The sequence below is a fragment of the Anolis sagrei genome, chromosome 1 (genome assembly GCF_037176765.1).
Source record: "Anolis sagrei isolate rAnoSag1 chromosome 1, rAnoSag1.mat, whole genome shotgun sequence".
NCBI classification, from domain to species: domain Eukaryota; kingdom Metazoa; phylum Chordata; class Lepidosauria; order Squamata; family Dactyloidae; genus Anolis; species Anolis sagrei.
This window is the reverse complement of record NC_090021.1, coordinates 187,673,291-187,692,741: the sequence shown is the minus strand read 5'-3', so window position 1 is coordinate 187,692,741 and position 19,451 is coordinate 187,673,291. Positions and strand designations below refer to the sequence as shown.

Below are 19,451 nucleotides of genomic sequence, written 5' to 3'. Positions count from 1 at the left end.
AGTGCTTACTTTGCACTTTGCCACAGCCAGTCGAGTAATGCACAGCGGAGAGAGATCCTCTCTTTCAAATCCCAGGGCAGCAGGCCAAGCCAGGCTAGTATTGCATTTTCAATTAGCTTCTGAGTGAATGCTTGGCATGTGCAGAAGGGAATCGGCACACAATTAGCGTTTTTGTTCCTTTCAGCATCACTCCGGAGGGCTTGAAGGGCCGGAGGAAGAGTACGAGCGAGCGACTCCAGACAGAGGGACGGCTACTGGCGGATGTGGGAGCAGGGAGTTTCTTGGGCCAAGCTGCTCCACTCCGCTACCTCAGGAATTACAGCTGTTATTATTAAGCAGCTTCAGGGCGTGTGCCAGGGGGTAATTGCAGGCACAACATCTTCCTCCTCCTCCTTTTTTACTTTCAGGCAGTGCTGGGCTCTTTTTGCTTCAGCATCCCCATCCTCACAGTCATGGAGCCAAACAGCCCCAAAAAGATACAGTTTGCTGTACCAGTATTTCAAAGTCAGATAGATCCCGAAGCAGCGGAACAGGTAAGCAGCTAATTTGATCTTAATTATTTTGGTGTGGAGGGGAGAGAAGAAGAGGAAGGAGTGGGATGTTTCCCAGGAAGAGAACTTGAGAAGTGAAGGCATTTCAAAAAGTGAATTGGTACCCAGGAGAAGGAGCAAGGATGGGAGATTTGCCCTTTGGATGTTCCAGGTCACATTCACATTCCCAAGCAAACATTTCTGCTCTTCTTTGAGAGGTTTTTCAATTTCTTCCTCTCCTCTTGATATGTTAGATCATTCTCTATGAAACAAAATTGGCTTGATAGATTTTGCAATACAAAGGGAGAGTCGGCTTACTGTGCAGCCAGGTAGACATTCAGGTGAGAAAAAAGTTCATTTGAAAGACGAATGGTGTTTTAGATTCCTCTCTTGTGACTTCAGACTTGTGAAAGAAATAGACAAAAAGTAGAATTTCGCAATATTTTGGATGTTATGAGGTGTGGATAATTGTGTTAAGATATTATTCATGCACAACTGGAATGAATATATTTCTATGTAAACACACAATATGGGTGAGGATTATTTCCACATTTATTAATATAAGTTGGATTATTGCAAGCAAATCTTAGAGCTGTCAATTCTATAATGGAGGTATCTCAGAAAATAAGAAATGGAGAACCAATTAGCAGGATGATGAAGACATTATTGATTTGGTGGCTCAAAATAATCCCCTTCCATCACCAAAAATCCCTGATTATATCTGTGAAAGGTTATTTAGAGGTTGGCAGTGCACAAAAATTGACTCAGAAGAAGGGTTTTTGAGGAGCAGCTTAATGATCTGGGCAGGTTTAGCCTGCAGAAGAGAAGGCTGAGAGGAGACATGATGGCCATGTATAAATATGTGAGAAGAAGTCATAGGGAGGAGGGAGCAAGCTTGTTTTCTGCTGTCCTGGAGACTAGGGTGTGGAACAATGGCTTCAAACTACAGGAAAAGACATTCCACCTGAACATTAGGAAGAACTTCCTGATTGTGAGAGCTGTTTAGCAGTGGAACTCTCTGCCCTGGAGTGTGGTGGGGGCTTCTTCTTTGGAGGCTTTTAAACAGAGGCTGGATGGCCATCTGTCAGGGATGCTTTGAATGTGATTTTCCTGCTTCTTGGCAAGGAGTTGGACTGGATGGCCCATGAGGTCTCTTCCAACTCAATGATTCTAAGTAATCATTACATTCTTAGGGCTTATTTCTAGGTGTAGATAGATGGAAGGGCAATCCTTATGCTTTCTTGGAAGTAAACATTGGAATTCAACCCAGTTTCCTTTTGAGTAGACCATGTAGGATCACAGTATTTTTTCTAGAATGTCCTCCATGAAAAGATACTTCTTATTGCCAAGAAAGGATAAGTTGCTGATGAGAGAAAGGGGAGGAGATAATATATCTTGTCAAAGCTGAGGCATTCATAAACAGAAATATAATTATTGGCTAGTGTGTTGTATTGAATCTCTTAGGTTTGGACAGTGTGGAGGGGAATCCGCAACACAACAGATCATGTCTACTATATATTCTTCTTTGTCCCATTACATGCACACTTCTGTTTGATTGTATCATTGTTTGTAACCACTAATGTTGCAAGAATCTAAACAATGCACAAGATAAGCATCCGTTATCCAGAATTCTAAAATCTCAACTATTCCAAAATCGTACACATGGGTAGCTGAGCTACCGACACTTTCTTTCTGATGGTTCAATGGACATGAACCTTATTTAATGCACACAATATTAAAAATATTTGTGTACAATTTTATACAAAACATAAATGAATTTCATGTTTTTCCATCTTCCAGACATCATGTATGCATATGAAAAATATAGACATTTCAAAATTTGAAAAGGTAATCCAAAAGTCCCAAATGCTTCTGGTCCCAAGCATTTTGGATAAGTGATACTCAACCTGTAAGACTATGTTTGTCTCTTGTACTCCACTCTAACAATAGTATTGGCCTTTATTAGATAGAGGGATGCTAAAATTTAAAAAAAGACTTAATTGCTTACTATCATCATCATCATCATCATCATTACCAGCTTTGTTTATACCCTGCCTTTCTCTCCATGGGGAATCAAGGCAGCTAAAACTCCACACTAGGCAAGTTTAAAAGTTGCAGTACAAAAGTTAAAAAGAAATTAAACAGCAATTAAATAGTAGCAGTGTAGTAAAAACAAAATTAAAATATAGTCAATATAATAAAATGGCATGTACAACTCATATTCCCCCCAATCGCATCCACAGCATCCCCTGAATTAAAAACCACAGCACCCCCTGAACTGATCTTAAAAATCTTCTTCTTTGAAAGCCTGTCTGAATAAAAAGGTTTCAGTCTACTGCCAGAGGGGGCATTCTTTCTTCCCTGGGAAGAGTGATTTCCAGAGTTGAGGGGCAGCCACTGAGAAGGCCCACTCTCTTGTTCTCACCAACTGAGCTTGTTATGGAGGTGGACCAAGAGAAGGGCCTCTCCTGAAGATCTCAGGGCCCAGGCAGGTTTGTACAAGGGGATGCAGTCATCAAAATAGCCTGGACCTGAACTGTCTAGGGCTTTAAGCATCATATCCATCACTTTGAATTGTGCATGGAAACAGACTGACAGCCAGTGGATCTGCTGCTCCGGGGGGTTGTCCGCCCCCTACTACTACTAACCACTCAACACCAGAAAACAAATGATAAATAATAATGATAAAAGCATTATTACTGCGTAACTGGCATGCCCTTCTCCCAGTTGTCATGATGACTTTGCAAACTAGAACTTCATCGCAAAGAACCTTTGCTGTCTAAGACAACGGACAATCCTCCTGCCCTCATTTTTCTGTGCAGAAGCCAACTGGAGTGTTTTTCAAAATTATTATGAATGCTGACAAAAGGTTTGGGTCTTCTGCTACAGCTAAAGGTAGCAGGCTAGTTTAGGATCTGTGTTAAGGCTATATGAAATGTATTTTTCAAGGGAAGATAATGAGTGGGGGTGGGAAGGCTACAGGATGAACAAGTTGGAGGCTAAAATGATGCTTTACACTGCTTTACACTGCCCCCCCCCCCCCCCGCCCTCACATTTGTTACCTGAGGCACATGAAGCCCTATCCTGACTAAAGATAGGACTGGCAATCAGTACAGTGCTGGTGTTTTACCCTGCTTATCTCCATGCCACAATGCAAAGTGGTTTTGAAACAGCATTCTAAACACAGTTTATTATGCAGTCCAGTATGGAAGTGTCTCAAAACTATGTTTTGACTTCAGAAAAAAGTTCTAAGCACACTCATGTCCTCTTATACACAAACCAGCTAATACAAAGGAGAGTTGAATGCACCCATCTCAATTATTTTTGCTGTCTTAGGAATGATAGTCCCAGTTTCTTGAGTGCATGTTTTGAGGTGCACTGTTAGTTGATGCAGCTCAAGAAGCTGTGTACGAACCCTGATTTGGACACTGCTTCCAGAGTCCCTTGACATAGGCCACTTCTGTTTTGATAGAGCAACCCTGATTGTTGGAACTTGTTCTTTGTAGCATTAGCATGTTTTAATTCCAGAAAAATATTGCAAACTGGGGGGGGGGGGGGGGGGAGCTGCTGGAGACTTCTATGGCAGCAAATCCACACTAGGTCTTAATGTCGATGTTATGAGTTCAGCACCTTGGATAGCTCCTTCAAAGTTTGGGATCATATCTAGGCTGGATTAACCATTCCTCTGATGTCATCAACCAATACAGCCAAAAAAGCATTAAATGTGTAATTGACAGTATAGGTTTCAGTACATGTTCAAACTATCATCGGTGGCTATGTTAATTTTCTACAATTGTATTTCTAGAATTCTGGCAGAGGGTAGTGAATGATTATTAAAGCAATCTAATATTAAAGTTTTAAAGATGTCAGTATTAGATATAATAAGACAGTCTAGCCATTTGTCTTTTCTCATGGATTTGGGGCTGTTATTTAATTGAGTTGTTATTGAATTTAGGGTCATAATTTAATCTGTTTTCTTGTACCTATATATTCCACAGATTAGGAAAAGAAGGCCTACACCAGCATCATTAGTAATTATGACTGATTCACCACCAGGTAAGTCAATTCAGCAACTGCTTCTAAATGGCAGGTTAAATGTATTAATATGGAAAAAGAAAAGATGGAAGTAGCTAAATGAAAATCGGGCATCAGCTCACAACAATAAATTATTTTAAATCATGTGCCTCTTTGTACTTCCAGGAAATTGGGAAATTGGTCAATTGGGAAGGAGAAAAGAAATAAAAAGGTTGCCAGTCTAGGGTACAATGAAAAAAATTAAGATTGGTCTTTGCCACTATTTACCTTCAAATGTTGTCTACTTACATGGAAGGTGCTCATTTATATACCCTAATGTTAGGAAACTTCTGGCATTCCTCTGCCATAGTGCTAGGAATATATGCCTAAACTAATTTCCACTGGGTACATTCTTATATATTTAGATCATGTTCTTATAATGAAGACATATGACTTGGAACTGCCATTGTGGCCATCAAAGTTTATGTGTCCAGGTATATTTAGAAATGCAGGACATATTCTGTGCTCTGCAGCTCCTAGAGAGCCTCAGCTGGAGGGACATGCTGTCTTTATCTTCTGCAATTGCCCATCAGTAGCACAAAAGTGAAAGATGCTGAACTAAGACTCTGAATGTCCTGGATTGACATCTTATCTCTTCCATAAACTGTCCACCGAGAGCTTGCAAACTTATTTATGTTCTTGCTGAGCTTCTCTTCCAGTGTTCTCTGGGCAGTTCACAAAGGGGAGGTCAAAATCAGGAAATGCCTACACATAACAAAATAATGTAAATTCTAAACTGGATTCAATGGTTGCTAGAAAAACCGAAAGCAAGAGCAGAGGACAACACAGGGCAAGGATCTAGACCAGAGGTCTTCAAACTCTTTAAACAGAGGGCCAGGTCACAATCCCTCAAACTGTTGGAGGGCTGGATTATAATTTGAGAAAAATAATGAATGAATTCCTATGCACAATGCACATATTTTATTTGTAGTGCAAAAACACTTAAAAACAATGCAATAATTAAAATGAAGAACAATTTTAACAAATATAAACTTATTAGTATTTCAATGGAAGTTGTGGGCCTGCTTTTGGCTGATGGGATTGTGATGTTTTTATTGTGTGCTTTCAAGTCATTTCAGACTTAGGTTGACCCTGAGCGAGGGCCAGGTAAATGATCTTGGAGGGGCGTATTCAGCCCCGGGCCTTAGTTTGAGGACCCCTGATCTAGACAGATCAAAAACATATCAAAAGAAATTTAAAGACTAAAGCCCCTTCTAAACTGCATTATATCCCAGTACTTGATCCCAGATTACTTGCTTATCCCATATTATATGGCAGTGGAGACTCATATAATCTAATTCAAAGCAGATAATCTGGAATCAGATTTTGGGGTATAGAGCAGTGCAGATCCAGCCTAAGGCCCCTTCTACACTGCCATGTAATACAGATTATCAAAGCAGATAATCCATATTATCTGCTTTGAACTGGATTATGAGTCTATACTGCCATATAATCCAGTTCAAAGCAGATAATCCGGATTTAATATGACAGTGTAGAAGGGGCCTAAGAATCCCATGGAATAAAAGAAAGTCTTCATTTGGCATCAAAAACATAACAAGAGCTAGGTTAAGCTCTCTGAGAATTACATTCCCATAGTAGAGTGCCACTAATAAAAATGTCCTATTGGTGATAATCTATGTTGCCTCATTTGGTTGGGGCACCTGGACAAGGATCTCAGCTGATTGCATAAGTAAATATGGGAAAAGATGTTTATTGGGGTCACTTGGCTCCATTCAATTTAAGGCATCCTGCAACTATTTTTTTAACATGAATATTCTTTTTACTGGTACTGTTGACCTGCCTTTAAAGAATATGTATTTTTCCTCAAGTGGAGGGAATATGTGTTTTCAAAGCAGTTCTTTATTTTCTTTATGATGGCATATGATTGGTGGTTGTGATTTTGTGCCAAGTTTTGCTCTAAAATTTAAAGGAAAATGCTGAATCCATTCTGGGGATATTGGTAGTTTGAGCACATTGGATAGTGTCTTTCAAATTCAAAGTAAAGCCTGAAGAAAGGCCATCACCCATTTGAGGCCCCCTCTACAGCCCTTCTAGACAGTCATATAAGACCCAGATTATTGGCTTTGAACTGAATTATATGGCAGTGTAAAAAGATGTATTGTTGAAGGCTTTCATGGCTGGAATCACTGGGTTGCTGTAGGTTTTTCAGGTGATATGGCCATGTTCTAGAAGCATTCTCTCCCGACATTTTGCCTGCATCTATGGCAAGCATCCTCAGACTTCACAACTTCTGAGGATGCTTGCCATAGATGCAAGCGAAACATCAGGAGAGAATGCTTCTAGAACATGGTCATATTGCCTGAAAAACCTACAACAACCCAGTGTAAAAAGAGCTTGCACTGCCATATAAAATCCAGATTTGCTTCGAACTGGATTATCTGGCAGTGTAGACTCATATAATCCACTTCATAGTAGATAATATGGATTATTGTCTTTGATAATCTGGATTATATGGAAGAGTAGAAGGAGCCTGACATGGAAATTAACAGGGCCTCACTACTGTAAGCTTTTCTTAATGAAGCCTTGGCAACATTAGTTTTGGTCATGTACTGTTTGGTGATGTTGTCATATTGGAGAATAACACTGACTTCCTCAATTGTTGTGACAGTTAATGTGGTGGAAGTCAAGGTCCAAATTCCTGCTCAGTGGAAACCCACTTCCTAACACTGGGCAAGTCCCACTTTCTCAAACTCAGAGGAAGGCAACAGCAAAACCCCTCTGAATACATCCTGCCAAGATAGTCACATGATAGATTGATCTCAGAACAACTTAAAAGCAAAGAAATATAACATGTAATTGTTACATAATTTGCAACTAGATAATGCATATAAAACACTGAACATTGGGAAGTACCTAAATAATTACTGTTGTTTTAATTTTGCAAAAAATGTAGTATGGAGAGTTCCGGTTCCACTAGCAGTCAAACCTTTTGCAGAGTGCTCAATTCCATTCATATTATCCTATTTTTTTTCCTGGACATTCCTGTATTCAGTGGCTAGTAAACATAGTCTATCTTCATTGGGCTATTTCTTCAGGTTGGGTGGAAATGAATCCCTTAGGAGTTTTTCTTTGAAATACAGATACTTTTCTTCCTTCTACTTCTGCATTTCTTGATCCCCATCCCCAAGCTATTGGTACCTCCTTTTGTGTGTGGCCTGTGCACTTTTATATATGGAGGTATAGGCACCTATATCTGATGTTAGGAAATGAGCAGAGCAATGGAATACAATGAGTCCTTTCAAATGGATGTTTACAAGCTGTGCCCTGAAAACACATCGGGAATATGTATTGTTGAATTTAACATACATCAGGAATATATGTTAAATTAAAGCAACATGTATCTGAAGATCAATAAGATGGTGTAAGCAACTATAAGGTCTTTTTAAATTTAAATTTACCAGATTCCTACACCCTGCATGACCAATGACCATGCTGGCTGGTGAATTATAGGAACTGTATTTTTTTAAAAATCATTTTTAATTTCTAATCAAAAAAAAGATTCCACAAGGCAGAAGACTCTCCCTGCAACTCCAGGCAGCTCTGCCTAAAGCTCAAAGGCAAATCGGCTTTTAATGCATTGCATGATACTCCCCATCTGTGGTGCGCAGCAGCTTGTGGTTAATCCAAATTTAGTTCCACATACTGTTAATATGCCCTCAAAGTAATGCCACTGACAGGCCTCCTGATCAATTTTCACCACTGTCCATTTAAGAGCTGCTCTGAAAGCACCCATCCCTTTTCTCTGTCACTGATGTTCCTTTTCCATTTTGTATAAAAGCTTTGCAGCATTTCATTGCCATTAAGCAACATTAGATTCCCCCCCCCCCCCCCCCCCCCCCCCCCCGCGAATCATTGCTGCTGAGAAGGTACAGAAGGCTTTACATTAGGTTGAGGAAGAGATAACAACAGGACATTGTAATCGCCTCCTTTGGAACAAAAAATGAGTTTTATCCTGCAAGAAATCATATTGCATGCAAATAAGGAGGCCAATAGTAGTAGTGATGTTAAGCAGAGTTATTATACAGAACACACATTGCTCCCTTACTTACATGGAATAGGTTTCAAGGATACAAGAATGGTCAGTTTGCCCTCCCACAGCAAGAAAGACCATATTCTCTTCTTACAGCAACAGTAAAAATTTCCAGGGACAGTGTAACATCAAACCAGGTAGTTGAAACTACTAGCAAAGCACCATATACACCATATGCAGACCAACTATAGCAGGGGTCCTCAAACTAAGGCCTGGGGGCCGGATATGGCCCTCCAAGGTCATTTACCCGGCACTCGCTCAGGGTCAACCTAAGTCTGAAATGACTTTAAAGCAACAACAACAACAACAATCCTATCTCATCAATCAGAAGCAGGCCACACTTCCCATTGAAATGCTAATAAGTTGTTAAAATTGTTCTTTAGTTTAATTATTGTATTGTTTTTAAGGGTTTTTTTGCGCTACAAATAAGATATGTGCAGTGTGCATAGAAATTCATTCATGTTTTTTTTTTTTCAAAATATAATCCGGCCCTCCAACAGTTTGAGGGACTGTGACCTGGCCCTCTGTTTAAAAAGTTTGAGGACCCCTGAACTATAGGATAAGTCTCCAAAGCAAAATATTCTCCCCAAAGGTTAAGAGTGACAATCTCCGTGATATTCTTTGTAAATCATCCAGTCTGCCCCCAAATTAATGTCTCAATGAACCAATTAATTAATGGCAACTCATCAAATGAAATGATTTAATTCAGTGAATTATTTTTCCAAATGCCAATATTTAACATTGTCCAATGAATCTTCAAATCTAATGTTCAAGGGTCTCAATTTGGTCCAAATTTACCTGTTTAATCCATCCTTCATTCTCTTAGTAATTTGGTCAGCTTGAGCTGGACTCTCTGTTTTAAATGCTTGAGCTGGTAATTGCCCAGAGCTATTTATTCCTAAAAACTGCTGGCAAATTACACGAGACAAACAGAGGTATCTATTACTGCTGATATAAATGGGAACCACTTTGATTAAAGTTGCATTGAAAATGGGATGGCTGCCTTGGCTAAATCCTTTTAATATTGTTTCCCAGAAATGGTCAGAGAAACCTTTACTTCCAGGGAGACGCTGAGCATCAGACCATGCTAAATGATTTAAAGATTGTCTGGATCTGGCTTCAAGATATATGCATGCATAAGGAAGATTGACTGCAAAGGAGTTTGTTGCTTTTAATTCACTCTGATAATCCTAACTGCCAAAGCTTGTACATCTAGATGGTTCATGAGCTGTGAGACTGATGTACCACTCTTTGCTTTGGACATGACGGGTCTAAAAGGAGCTGCCTGGGGAGAAACTAACCATGTTTCTCCCTTGGACACTCCTTCTCTCTAGTTTTTAGTGTACTAATGTCATACAGATGCTAAACAAACATTAGCACCTTTGTGTTGAGCCAGAGAATCCTGTCACTAGTTTGGAATTAGTGGAAGAACAGGTTGTCAGATTTTATGGTCACCTTAATGAGAAAAGCTAACTGTTCTCATTTTCCTAGTCCTTGTTGCCCAGGAATTTGTCTTCTTACCCAAAGAGCAAGATAATCACAGGCATTTGAAAAGATTTCAAACAATACCCTTGAGGTCTGGCAAACTTAGGGCCTGTCTACACATGCCCAAATCCTAAGATGATCTGGGATTTTATATCCCAGTTCCTCTCAGGATCAAGGCCACACAGTTGGCCCAAACCTCGTGATTTTGAAGGGGGGGGGGGAGTCCCCCCGTTTGCTCCCTAAACTTACTGGAGGACCCTGGTCCCCATTGCAGAAAGCTTCTGATTTGTCAAAATGACGTATCAGGAGGTTTGGACAGGGGAGAGGGATTTGGAGGGGGCTGGTTGGGGAGGGGTGCCATCCTGCTCCTTCGTGCTCTTAGAGCCTGAAGAACTGAGATAGCAATGGGGATTGAGTCTCCGGGCTCATGGTACTTGGCCCCAGAAGTTAATCCCCACAGGCTTAGCACTGCAATTGATCCAGATCTTTCAATAAGGTCCAGATGTATTGAGATGTTTTATTAATCCAGAGTAAACTGGGAATTCCCAGTTTACTCCAGATTAATCCGGGTTAATGTGAGATGCAATTTGGATGCCTCAGGTTAGCCAGTGATGAGCCACAGGTTTTGGGCCTGCGTAGAAGGGCCCTTACATACTTATGTACTTACCAAATGTGTTCCTGAGTGTGACAAGACTGAGAGAAGAAGAAGAGCTCTCATAGATGTCACAACAGCCTTTTATGGAAAAACATGGCCATCCACATAGTCTGGTCACTGGTTATTTACAGCATGGAAACTCACACTCCCAGAGTCATGTAAACACACTAAACACAACTCCAAACAAACTTGGGAGTGTTTGGATTATTCACCTGTTGTAGAGTTTTAAAGGATGCCTATCTCCATCCGAGGAACACTGAGAAGGGGAAGGACAATTGCTCAGCAGAATAGTGTTTTGAATGGCAAAAGTCCCACTTTTACTCCTTGGCATCTTCTGCTGAATGTATATGGAATCTTGCCTAAGGAAATCAGACTAAATTCAGGGAACGTAAATTGATTCATCCAGTGATTTTCCCACTAGTTGCCATTCCAGGGAAGAAGAATGGAAAGCAAAAGGGAAAAATAGGAGAATTTGAGCATATAGAGAAGTAGCGTAGCTTTTGGACCATATGCCCTCAACACTAGAAAAATGCATTTTGTTATACTGAAAATAGTTTCCCAGTCCCCATTTTAAGCTGACATGATGCCTCCTTTTAATCAGGATAGAAACTAAAAACTGACTTCTACTTTGTCTTCATGCTTAGAAACCCAAAATAGTTCTGGGGGCAAAAAGTGATTAAAGTGCCCTCACACCTCCTGAGGGATGTGGCAGAACATGGGGGCTGGTGAAATGGTTTTTCTGTGTGTGTGTGTTGGGAATGGAGCCCTCCAATCCCTGGGAATTGTTGCTATTCTGCAAAGAGATAGCATGGCAACCATTTTCATAGCATCTAAGGTTAGGGAATACATAAATCAGTGAGAGTTCCAGTTTCTGACCATTTCTAAATTTTATTACTAGAATTTCCATGCTTTTTTGTCACTCTTTCTCTGAGTACACATTTTTAACAAAATATATTTAACAACAATTTACATTTACATAATTTATTTATTTACCACATTTGTATCCTGTGCTTCTCAACCCTGAAAGGGACTCAAGATGGCCTTAAAACAGGGGTCCTCAAACTAAGGCCCAGGGGCCGGATACGGCCCTCCAAGGTCATTTACCCGGCCCTCGCTCAGGGTCAACCTATGTCCAAAATGACTTGAATGCACACAACAAGAACAACAACCCTATCTCATCAGCCAAAAGTAGGCCCACACTTTCCATTGAAATACTAATAAGTTTATATTTTTAAAATTGTTCTTCATTTTAATTATTACATTGTTTTTATGTGTATTTTCCACTACAAATAAGATATGTGCAGTGTGCATAGGAATTCATTTTTTTTTTCAAATTATAGTCCGGTCCTCCAACAGTTTGAGGGACTGTGACCTGGCCCTCAGTTTAAAAAGTTTGAGGACCCTGCCTTAAAACGTTAAAACTGAACCCATTAAAAACATAGCATAAGGCAGTGGTTCTCAACCTGGGGTCCCCAGACGTTTTTGGCCTACAACTCCCAGAAATCCCAGCCAATTTACCAGCTGTTAGGATTTCTGGGAGTTGAAGGCAAAAAACATCTGGGGACCCCAGGTTGGGAACCACTGGCATAAGGCATTCTAACACAATTTTCATTGACATTTTATTTAGATTTCAATCTCTCTCTCTCTCTCTCTCTCTCTCTCTCTCTCTTCTGTACACATTTTTGGACTGAAGAATTCTCTTTCAAAATTCAAAAGATGGATGAATTTCCATTCATTTATGGGTTTAAAAATATGTAATTGTGTAACTTTACACTAAAATATGAATTGAACCATTTTTGTCTCCCACCCCTCTCTAAAACTATTCTTAATAAAGCCAGAGTTAAATGTTCTAAATTGCAACAGGTGGTTTCTGGATATTCCCTTGGCTTTCTCTGAAATATTCTTTCCATTGTTCCAAAAGTTTTCTCCACTGAACTAAGTTATATCAAGAACAGATGTGGAAGAGGCATTGCGACATTCCTGCACAACAGAGTGATGACTAATCTGTGTATGCTGACACGTTTGAATAAATGGATTCACGATGGGACACTTTTAAAAACAAGGGTAGAAGATTTATTGATTTCCTCCATGGGCTGTTTCAGTGCACTGATGATAAATTTAAAAATGTGGAATAGATGCACACATATATCCACACTCTTCTTCAGAATTTCCATCAGGCAATGTGTGTGTGTGTTTGTGCCTTGATGGAAGATTTGCAGATGGAAGATTCATGCTGTTAAAATCCTTTGTAGGAAGCAGCTGAGTCAAACCAAACCAGAATATGCCATTAAATAGTTAGGTCCACCTGGGAAGCATTTTGTTCGGAAACTGGATGCAGGTCAATTGCAGACCTAGAGAACAACAGTGTGATTATGCCAGAGAAGAGATTTCTAAATTTAGCCCCATTACTGCAATCTGGCCCTGATTAAAACATAGCCTAGTTCTCTCTCCTCTGTCTTCTTCAGCATTAACTAGGTTGCAGGATTCAAAAAACCCGGAAAGCCATCTCTTTTAACATCAATGCCTGCAGGAAGACAACTAGTTTGTTTGTTTTTGGCACAGGAGTGGGGGGGACAACCAAAACCAATAACAGCTGTTTTTGATATTAGCTTTTTTGCTTGTGGTTTAGTCATAAAATCTACTGACAAAATTCCAGTTTAAAGAAAGGCCATTGCCAACTTCTGAATTTACAGATTTTTAAAGAAGACAACACAGCTGTTTCAGTCTTGTGTCGTCCCCCCCAATACCCACACATTACCACATTTAGTCTATAAATGTATTTCATTTACTTAAGGAATTTAGGATAAGATATCATAATTTGTCATGGCACTGAAAGAAAATGTTTGATTACATAGTGGAATATATTATCCCACAACTGACCTGAACATAAATGGTTATGGACTTGGAATGTTTACTATGAAAGATGGATAATATAAGCATTGCCTTATGGGATCATTGGCACCAAAATGTTCATTACGTATTGGCTAAGATGAGCTGCTGAGCTTGTTGACCGAAAGATCACAGGTTCGATTCTGGGGAACGGCGTGAACTTCTGCTGTCAGCTCCAGCTTCTGCCAACCTAGCAGTTCGAAAACATGCAAATGTGAGTAGATCAATAGGTACCACTCCGGCGGGAAGGTAATGGCACTCCATGCAGTCATGCCGGCCACATGACCTTGGAGGTGTCTTTGGACAACGCCGACTCTTCGGCTTTGAAATTGAGATGAGCACCACAGCCCAGAGTCAGACATGACTGGACTTAATGTCAGGAGAACCTTTACCTTTACTAAGATTCTACATTAGGGTTGTATAGCATAAATATCCTCAGGCAGAATTATGCATTGATTGTGCTGCTAATTTTGGCAGAGCAGATTGATATGCACAGCCTGAGGATCCAATGCACTACAGCATTACATATGTCAATCTCACTTCTGTGAAAATGTCCAACTGCTTCTAAAGCATGTGTAAGTCATCAACAAGATTCAACTAATGAAAGCAGTGTCAACTGTCAGCTTGCATGTGTGAATGAACCATCACCATATATTTAAAAAGTTGAGTGGTTCCTCTTAAGACAAAGTTGATAATGATAACTAGGATTTGCAGTTTTCGGTGGGCCATTTTCGTTTAATTTCTGAAAACAGAAAGGGGAAGAGGGAGATGAAAAGACTGTTGAAAAGGATTAAGAGAGCCAATATTTTCAGTTCTGGAGAAGAAAGAGTTAAGAGTAAATTCCTGAGGCAGGAGGATCTGCATGTCTTTTCTCTCCTCTATTTTTTTCTTGGAAAGTTACCACCTCCTCCAGAGAGGGCCCTGGGAACTTGCTTTCCCAGTGGCACTTGCATAGGGTGGCCATTGAAAAGTTCCTCTCAGATCATGATGGGAGTTGAATTTTTTTCTCGGTGTCTCTCAGCCAATAAAAAGGCTGGTGGTGTCCATGCTGTGACTGGCTGAGAATGGACACAACCAGTAACTAAAATTTCCCAGTATCCTCTCTTGCAGTATATCTTATTTTTAAAAATATTATGATTAAAACTTAAAGTAATTCTAAAAAAAAAACCTGCAGAATGGTGAATTGTTTTGAAACTTGGCAGTCCTGCAGTTGTAAATGGGGTCTACAACTGAAGTAGGTTTCCTGCAGATAGGCCTTAAAATGACTGAGGATCGAGCCTTTAAAGTTTCCCATTGTAGCCAATGGGCCAAATCTCTGCCAAATGAAACAGCATCTCCCCTCTCCTTTCTAGGAACTTCCCAGGAAACGAAATGAGGGGTCAGTTGACAATGTTGACAGTTGACCTGAAAACACATGCGTAGTATTGAAGCCCCGTGATTCCAATAGGAATGGAACTTAACCTATAAGATTAGGAAAAATGTAGCATGTCCATAAGAATAAACTCTATTTATTAATCTTTACTTTTTATAATTTGTTACCCTAGCAAGAAAAAAAACAACCCCTATCAGGCCTGTAGCCAGGATTTTGATTCGGGAGGGGCTGAGTTTGATTCGGGGGGGGGGGGGAGGGTGAGTCTGAGTGAAAGAGGGTCTACCCTAGCAAACCTTTTGTATTGTTACCCCAATACCCCCATGCATATGAGATATATTGAGCAGGGGTCCTCAAACGTTTTAAACAGAGGGCCAGGTCACAGTCCCTCAAACTGTTGGAGGGCCGGATTATAATTTGAAAAAAAAAATGAATGAATTTCTATGCACAGTGCACATATCTTTTTGTAGTGCAAAAACCACTTTAAAACAATACAATAATTAAAATGAAGAACAATTTTAACAAATATATATTAGCATTTCTATGGGAAATATGGACGTGCTTTTGGCTGATGAGATAGGATTGTTGTTGTTGTGTGCTTTCAAGTCGTTACAGACTTAGGTTGACCCTGAGTGAGGGCCGGGAAAATGACCTTGGAGGGCCGCATCCGGCTCCCAGGCCTTAGTTTGAGGACCCCTGATATTGAGCATGGTGATCATATCATGATATGAATAAACATAACAGTTTAAATAATGTACCAGTAAGGCCTTCTCGCGGACCAACCTGAGAATTTTGGGGAGGGGGCTGAAGCCCCTCAAGCCCCCCCCCCCAGCTACATGCCTGACCCCTATATAGCAGGCACTATCCAAAGCATGACACTAGCAAGTGAGTTGTGGAGAAAGAAAATGGTGTGTGAATGTGTAGCATACTAGTCTCTCTTTGCAGAGAATTCAAAAATGTAGGCACTGCCATCTCAGCTCTACCAAAACCCAGATTGTCTTTTTAAAAAAACCCAAAAACAAACAATGAGTACCCAAGACAGGACTGGCGCACTTCCAATAATGTTACCAAAAGCAACAGGTCTAGTTTTCTGTCCCACTTTTCCCATGATGTACATGTTGTTTTTCTCTGCATGTATAGTGGCAGTAGAAAATTGTTTAGTTACATCCCTCTAATGTCAGTATTCTCTGCCGGAAAGCAAATTAGATTTTATGGAATAAAACCCAATGAACATTTAAACAGGAACATAAATTCAATATTTACCATGGAAAAATATTGAAATGTTTTCTTCCAAATTGTAGTATATGTTAGATTTAATTTGCCAAGGATGTTATTTCAGAACTAGTGCTTGTGCTCTTGGGGATTAATATATGTAAGAAGATAATACTGAAAGCAGAAACCAGCCAAGTCTGAAGGCAATTGGTAGTTTGGAGACACTGATTCCATGGAAGGAGAGTTGGTTTCTCACGCCTCACCAGGGAGTTAACTCAGCAGGCATCCTTCCCTCTTCTTTCCCCCTCCTAGTTGATTTATTTTGCCAAATTTAATTAGCCAATGTATTGTGTATTGATTGTGAAAGCAGAAGTACTTCTAATTGGCATGTTAGTTGTAATTTATACCCTATGCAACTTCCTTATCTTTATGAGTCTTTACATAAGATAAGATCATTTATGTGCATATCATTCCATGACGTCACCAAGGTGAAGGAGGGTGGGGGAACCAATGGAAATATCAATCAGAGGCATTATTTTTAACCACTAGTTAATGCATTTCCTTTCATTATAAAGTAGTCTCCTATCACACAATCTTTTTTCCATAATTTGTGATAAGCCTTGTCTATTGAAACAAACACAGCATGTGGAAGTTTTACCTATGGTTTTGTTTGGCTTTTACTTGAGATCCCCTACCATGAGACCTTCAAGAAAGAAAACAAAGTGTAGCAAAAGTAAATTTTCCACATCCCAAGTTTACCAGGGAGTAAGCATGATACAGCAATTTGAGCACTCTGTTATGACTTTTGAGACCAGTGTTCAGATTTCTGCTTGGCCATGAAACCCATTGGGTGACCTTGGACAAGTCACATTCTGTCCCCTTCAGAAGAAGGCAATAGCAATCAATTTCTGAACGCAACTTTCCAAGAAAACCTGATGATAATTTCAGGATATATGAATTGAGAAGCAAATACCATCTTGTTCTTTCCACCAAGCTGAAAAAAATGCTGGGCAATCCCTGTGACCAAGGAGGACATACTGATGCTAAGCAAGGTTTAGACAGGTGGTTAGTGGAGTCAAAGTGGGTGATGGCATCCATTTCTCGCACTCATCCATTGATTGAATACTCTTCCTTTATTCATACAGATCTACACAGAACCAATGGTGAACCTTCCTTTGTTTGATTTCCTCCTATGGAATTTTCCCTTGCCTTCCCCTCCCATTTCCTTAACTGCTCTTAAAGGAGATTTGAAGAACACATTGTTCTAGCTCAGTGGTTCTCAAACTGTATGTCCCTATGTGTGTTTGGCCTATAACTTCCAGAAATCCCAGCCAGTTTACCAACTGTTAGGATTTCTGGGAGTTGAAGGCCAAAACATCTGGAGACCCACAGGTTGAGAACCACTGCTCTATCTGAAGGTATTCTATGGGCCCTTCCCACTGCCCCTATAGCTCAGGATCTGATCCCAGATTATCACATTATCCCAGATTATGTGACAGTGGATACTCATAGTCATTATTTATTTATTATTTGAAGCATGTATATTCCGCCCTTCTCACCCCACAGGGGACTCAGCACGGAGCACAACATATATACGGTAAACATTCAGTGCTGGGACATAAAACCACAAATATATACAAACATTAAAATCACTTTATTTATTTCAGATATTTGTACCCCACCCTTTTAACACCCCCCCCCCCTCCAGCCAGTAACAATTCAATGCCTCCATGTACACATAATAAGAAAAATAATAAAAACGAATAATTACACACAGTTAAAACATTAAGTCAATTCAATTAAAATATGCTCAAATATAACAGCCTTGTGGCCTTATCTGGCCAAATTATGTGGTTGGAGATACTTATATCCAGACACTTATATCTTATATATTGTAAAGGATCTCCGCCAATGGTAATGAAGCTGCCACCAAAGTGTAAAGAGACGCTACCAATTAGTGAGGAAGCACCTAGGTTTAGGAGAGAGGAGCCACTGATTTGTAAAAGGCTCTGGTATTAAAAGCTCTGTTTGTGTGGTGAGGTAATTTTGGTAGAGTGGGTGCACAGAACGTAAAATTAATGGAGATGAGGCAGTTTTAAAAACCAAAGAGAACAAGTTTATTTTTTTACAAAGCGTATGGTTGCAGTATGAAGATGTTAAGCTTGGCAAATACTTGATGGTTACATGTAACTTGGTTGCGATACAATTCAGACTTTCGATGTTACAACTTATGAACTCTTGCTGTGGTGAAGCGCTTTATTAACCAGTGTTCCCTGCAGTGAATAGTCTCTCTGTTTGATCTATACTTGATCAAATCACAGATCTCCAGTCTTCCTCCAACTAGCGATCCTAACAAGCCTCTGTTAGTTCTTTCTACTAAAGCAACTAACAAGGTTTTCCCCTTCAGCTTCCTAGCTGAAGAAATCTCTACTATTCACGAACACTAAAACCGGACTCTTCACTTCTTCACTCCCCAGAGTCTAAAACTGACTCTGCTGCTCTCTCAGAGTCTCTCCCCTGACTGACTCTAACTGTCACTTTTTTAAAACCTTTACTCTCTAAGCTCCTCCCACCTCCTCTTCTGCCTCGTTTCCATGGTAACACATTTCTCACAGCTAGGCCGCTCCAGCCTTAGGGCAACCAATGCAAACATAAATACAGTTATAAGCATATTATTATAAACACTTCTGTACATATACACTTTATCCAATTATATCCACTTTAAGATTAGTTGTTTAAAAACCATCTAGCCCACCATTCTATTATATAATCCAGTTTAAAGCAGATAATTTGGGGTCAGATCCTGGGATATATGGCCGTGTAGAAGGGGCCTACATATGACTGTACTGGAAATACCTTCTGCCTGAGTCCTCAATGTTGCTGGCAGTCGTAACTGCCAATACTGAGCTAATAAAAAGGTAGACTTCTATATCCTCTGCATCAAAACAACCAGAAGTCTTTCTATATCTCTATAGTTATTGGGACATTATCCATATCAAACTTCTCTGTGGCAAAAGCAAGGTTGATGGAGCTTTTAAATTAAAAAAAAATGAAATATTGTATGTTGTATTCTAAGTTCTATATTTGGCATCAGACAAAATGCCAATGTTGATTCAAACAGAGAGGCAACTCCCATCAGAAATGATTGCATTTTTAGCATGAAACTTAAAATAAGGCTGTAGCATT

At 39.9% G+C, this 19,451-nt stretch overlaps 1 protein-coding gene across 2 annotated transcripts in view; it reads left to right on the top strand.

Moving 5' to 3' along the window:
• The window catches only part of PPP1R1C (protein phosphatase 1 regulatory inhibitor subunit 1C), a 55,171-nt gene continuing 35,720 nt past the window's right edge, over positions 1–19,451 (top strand). For both annotated transcript variants that reach the window (XM_060754988.2, XM_060754989.2), the window contains exons 1-2: positions 1–533; positions 4,529–4,586. In XM_060754988.2, coding sequence (XP_060610971.2) covers positions 453–533; positions 4,529–4,586 — 139 coding nt within the window. In that variant the 5' untranslated portion in view covers positions 1–452. The remainder of the gene's footprint in view (positions 534–4,528; positions 4,587–19,451) is intronic.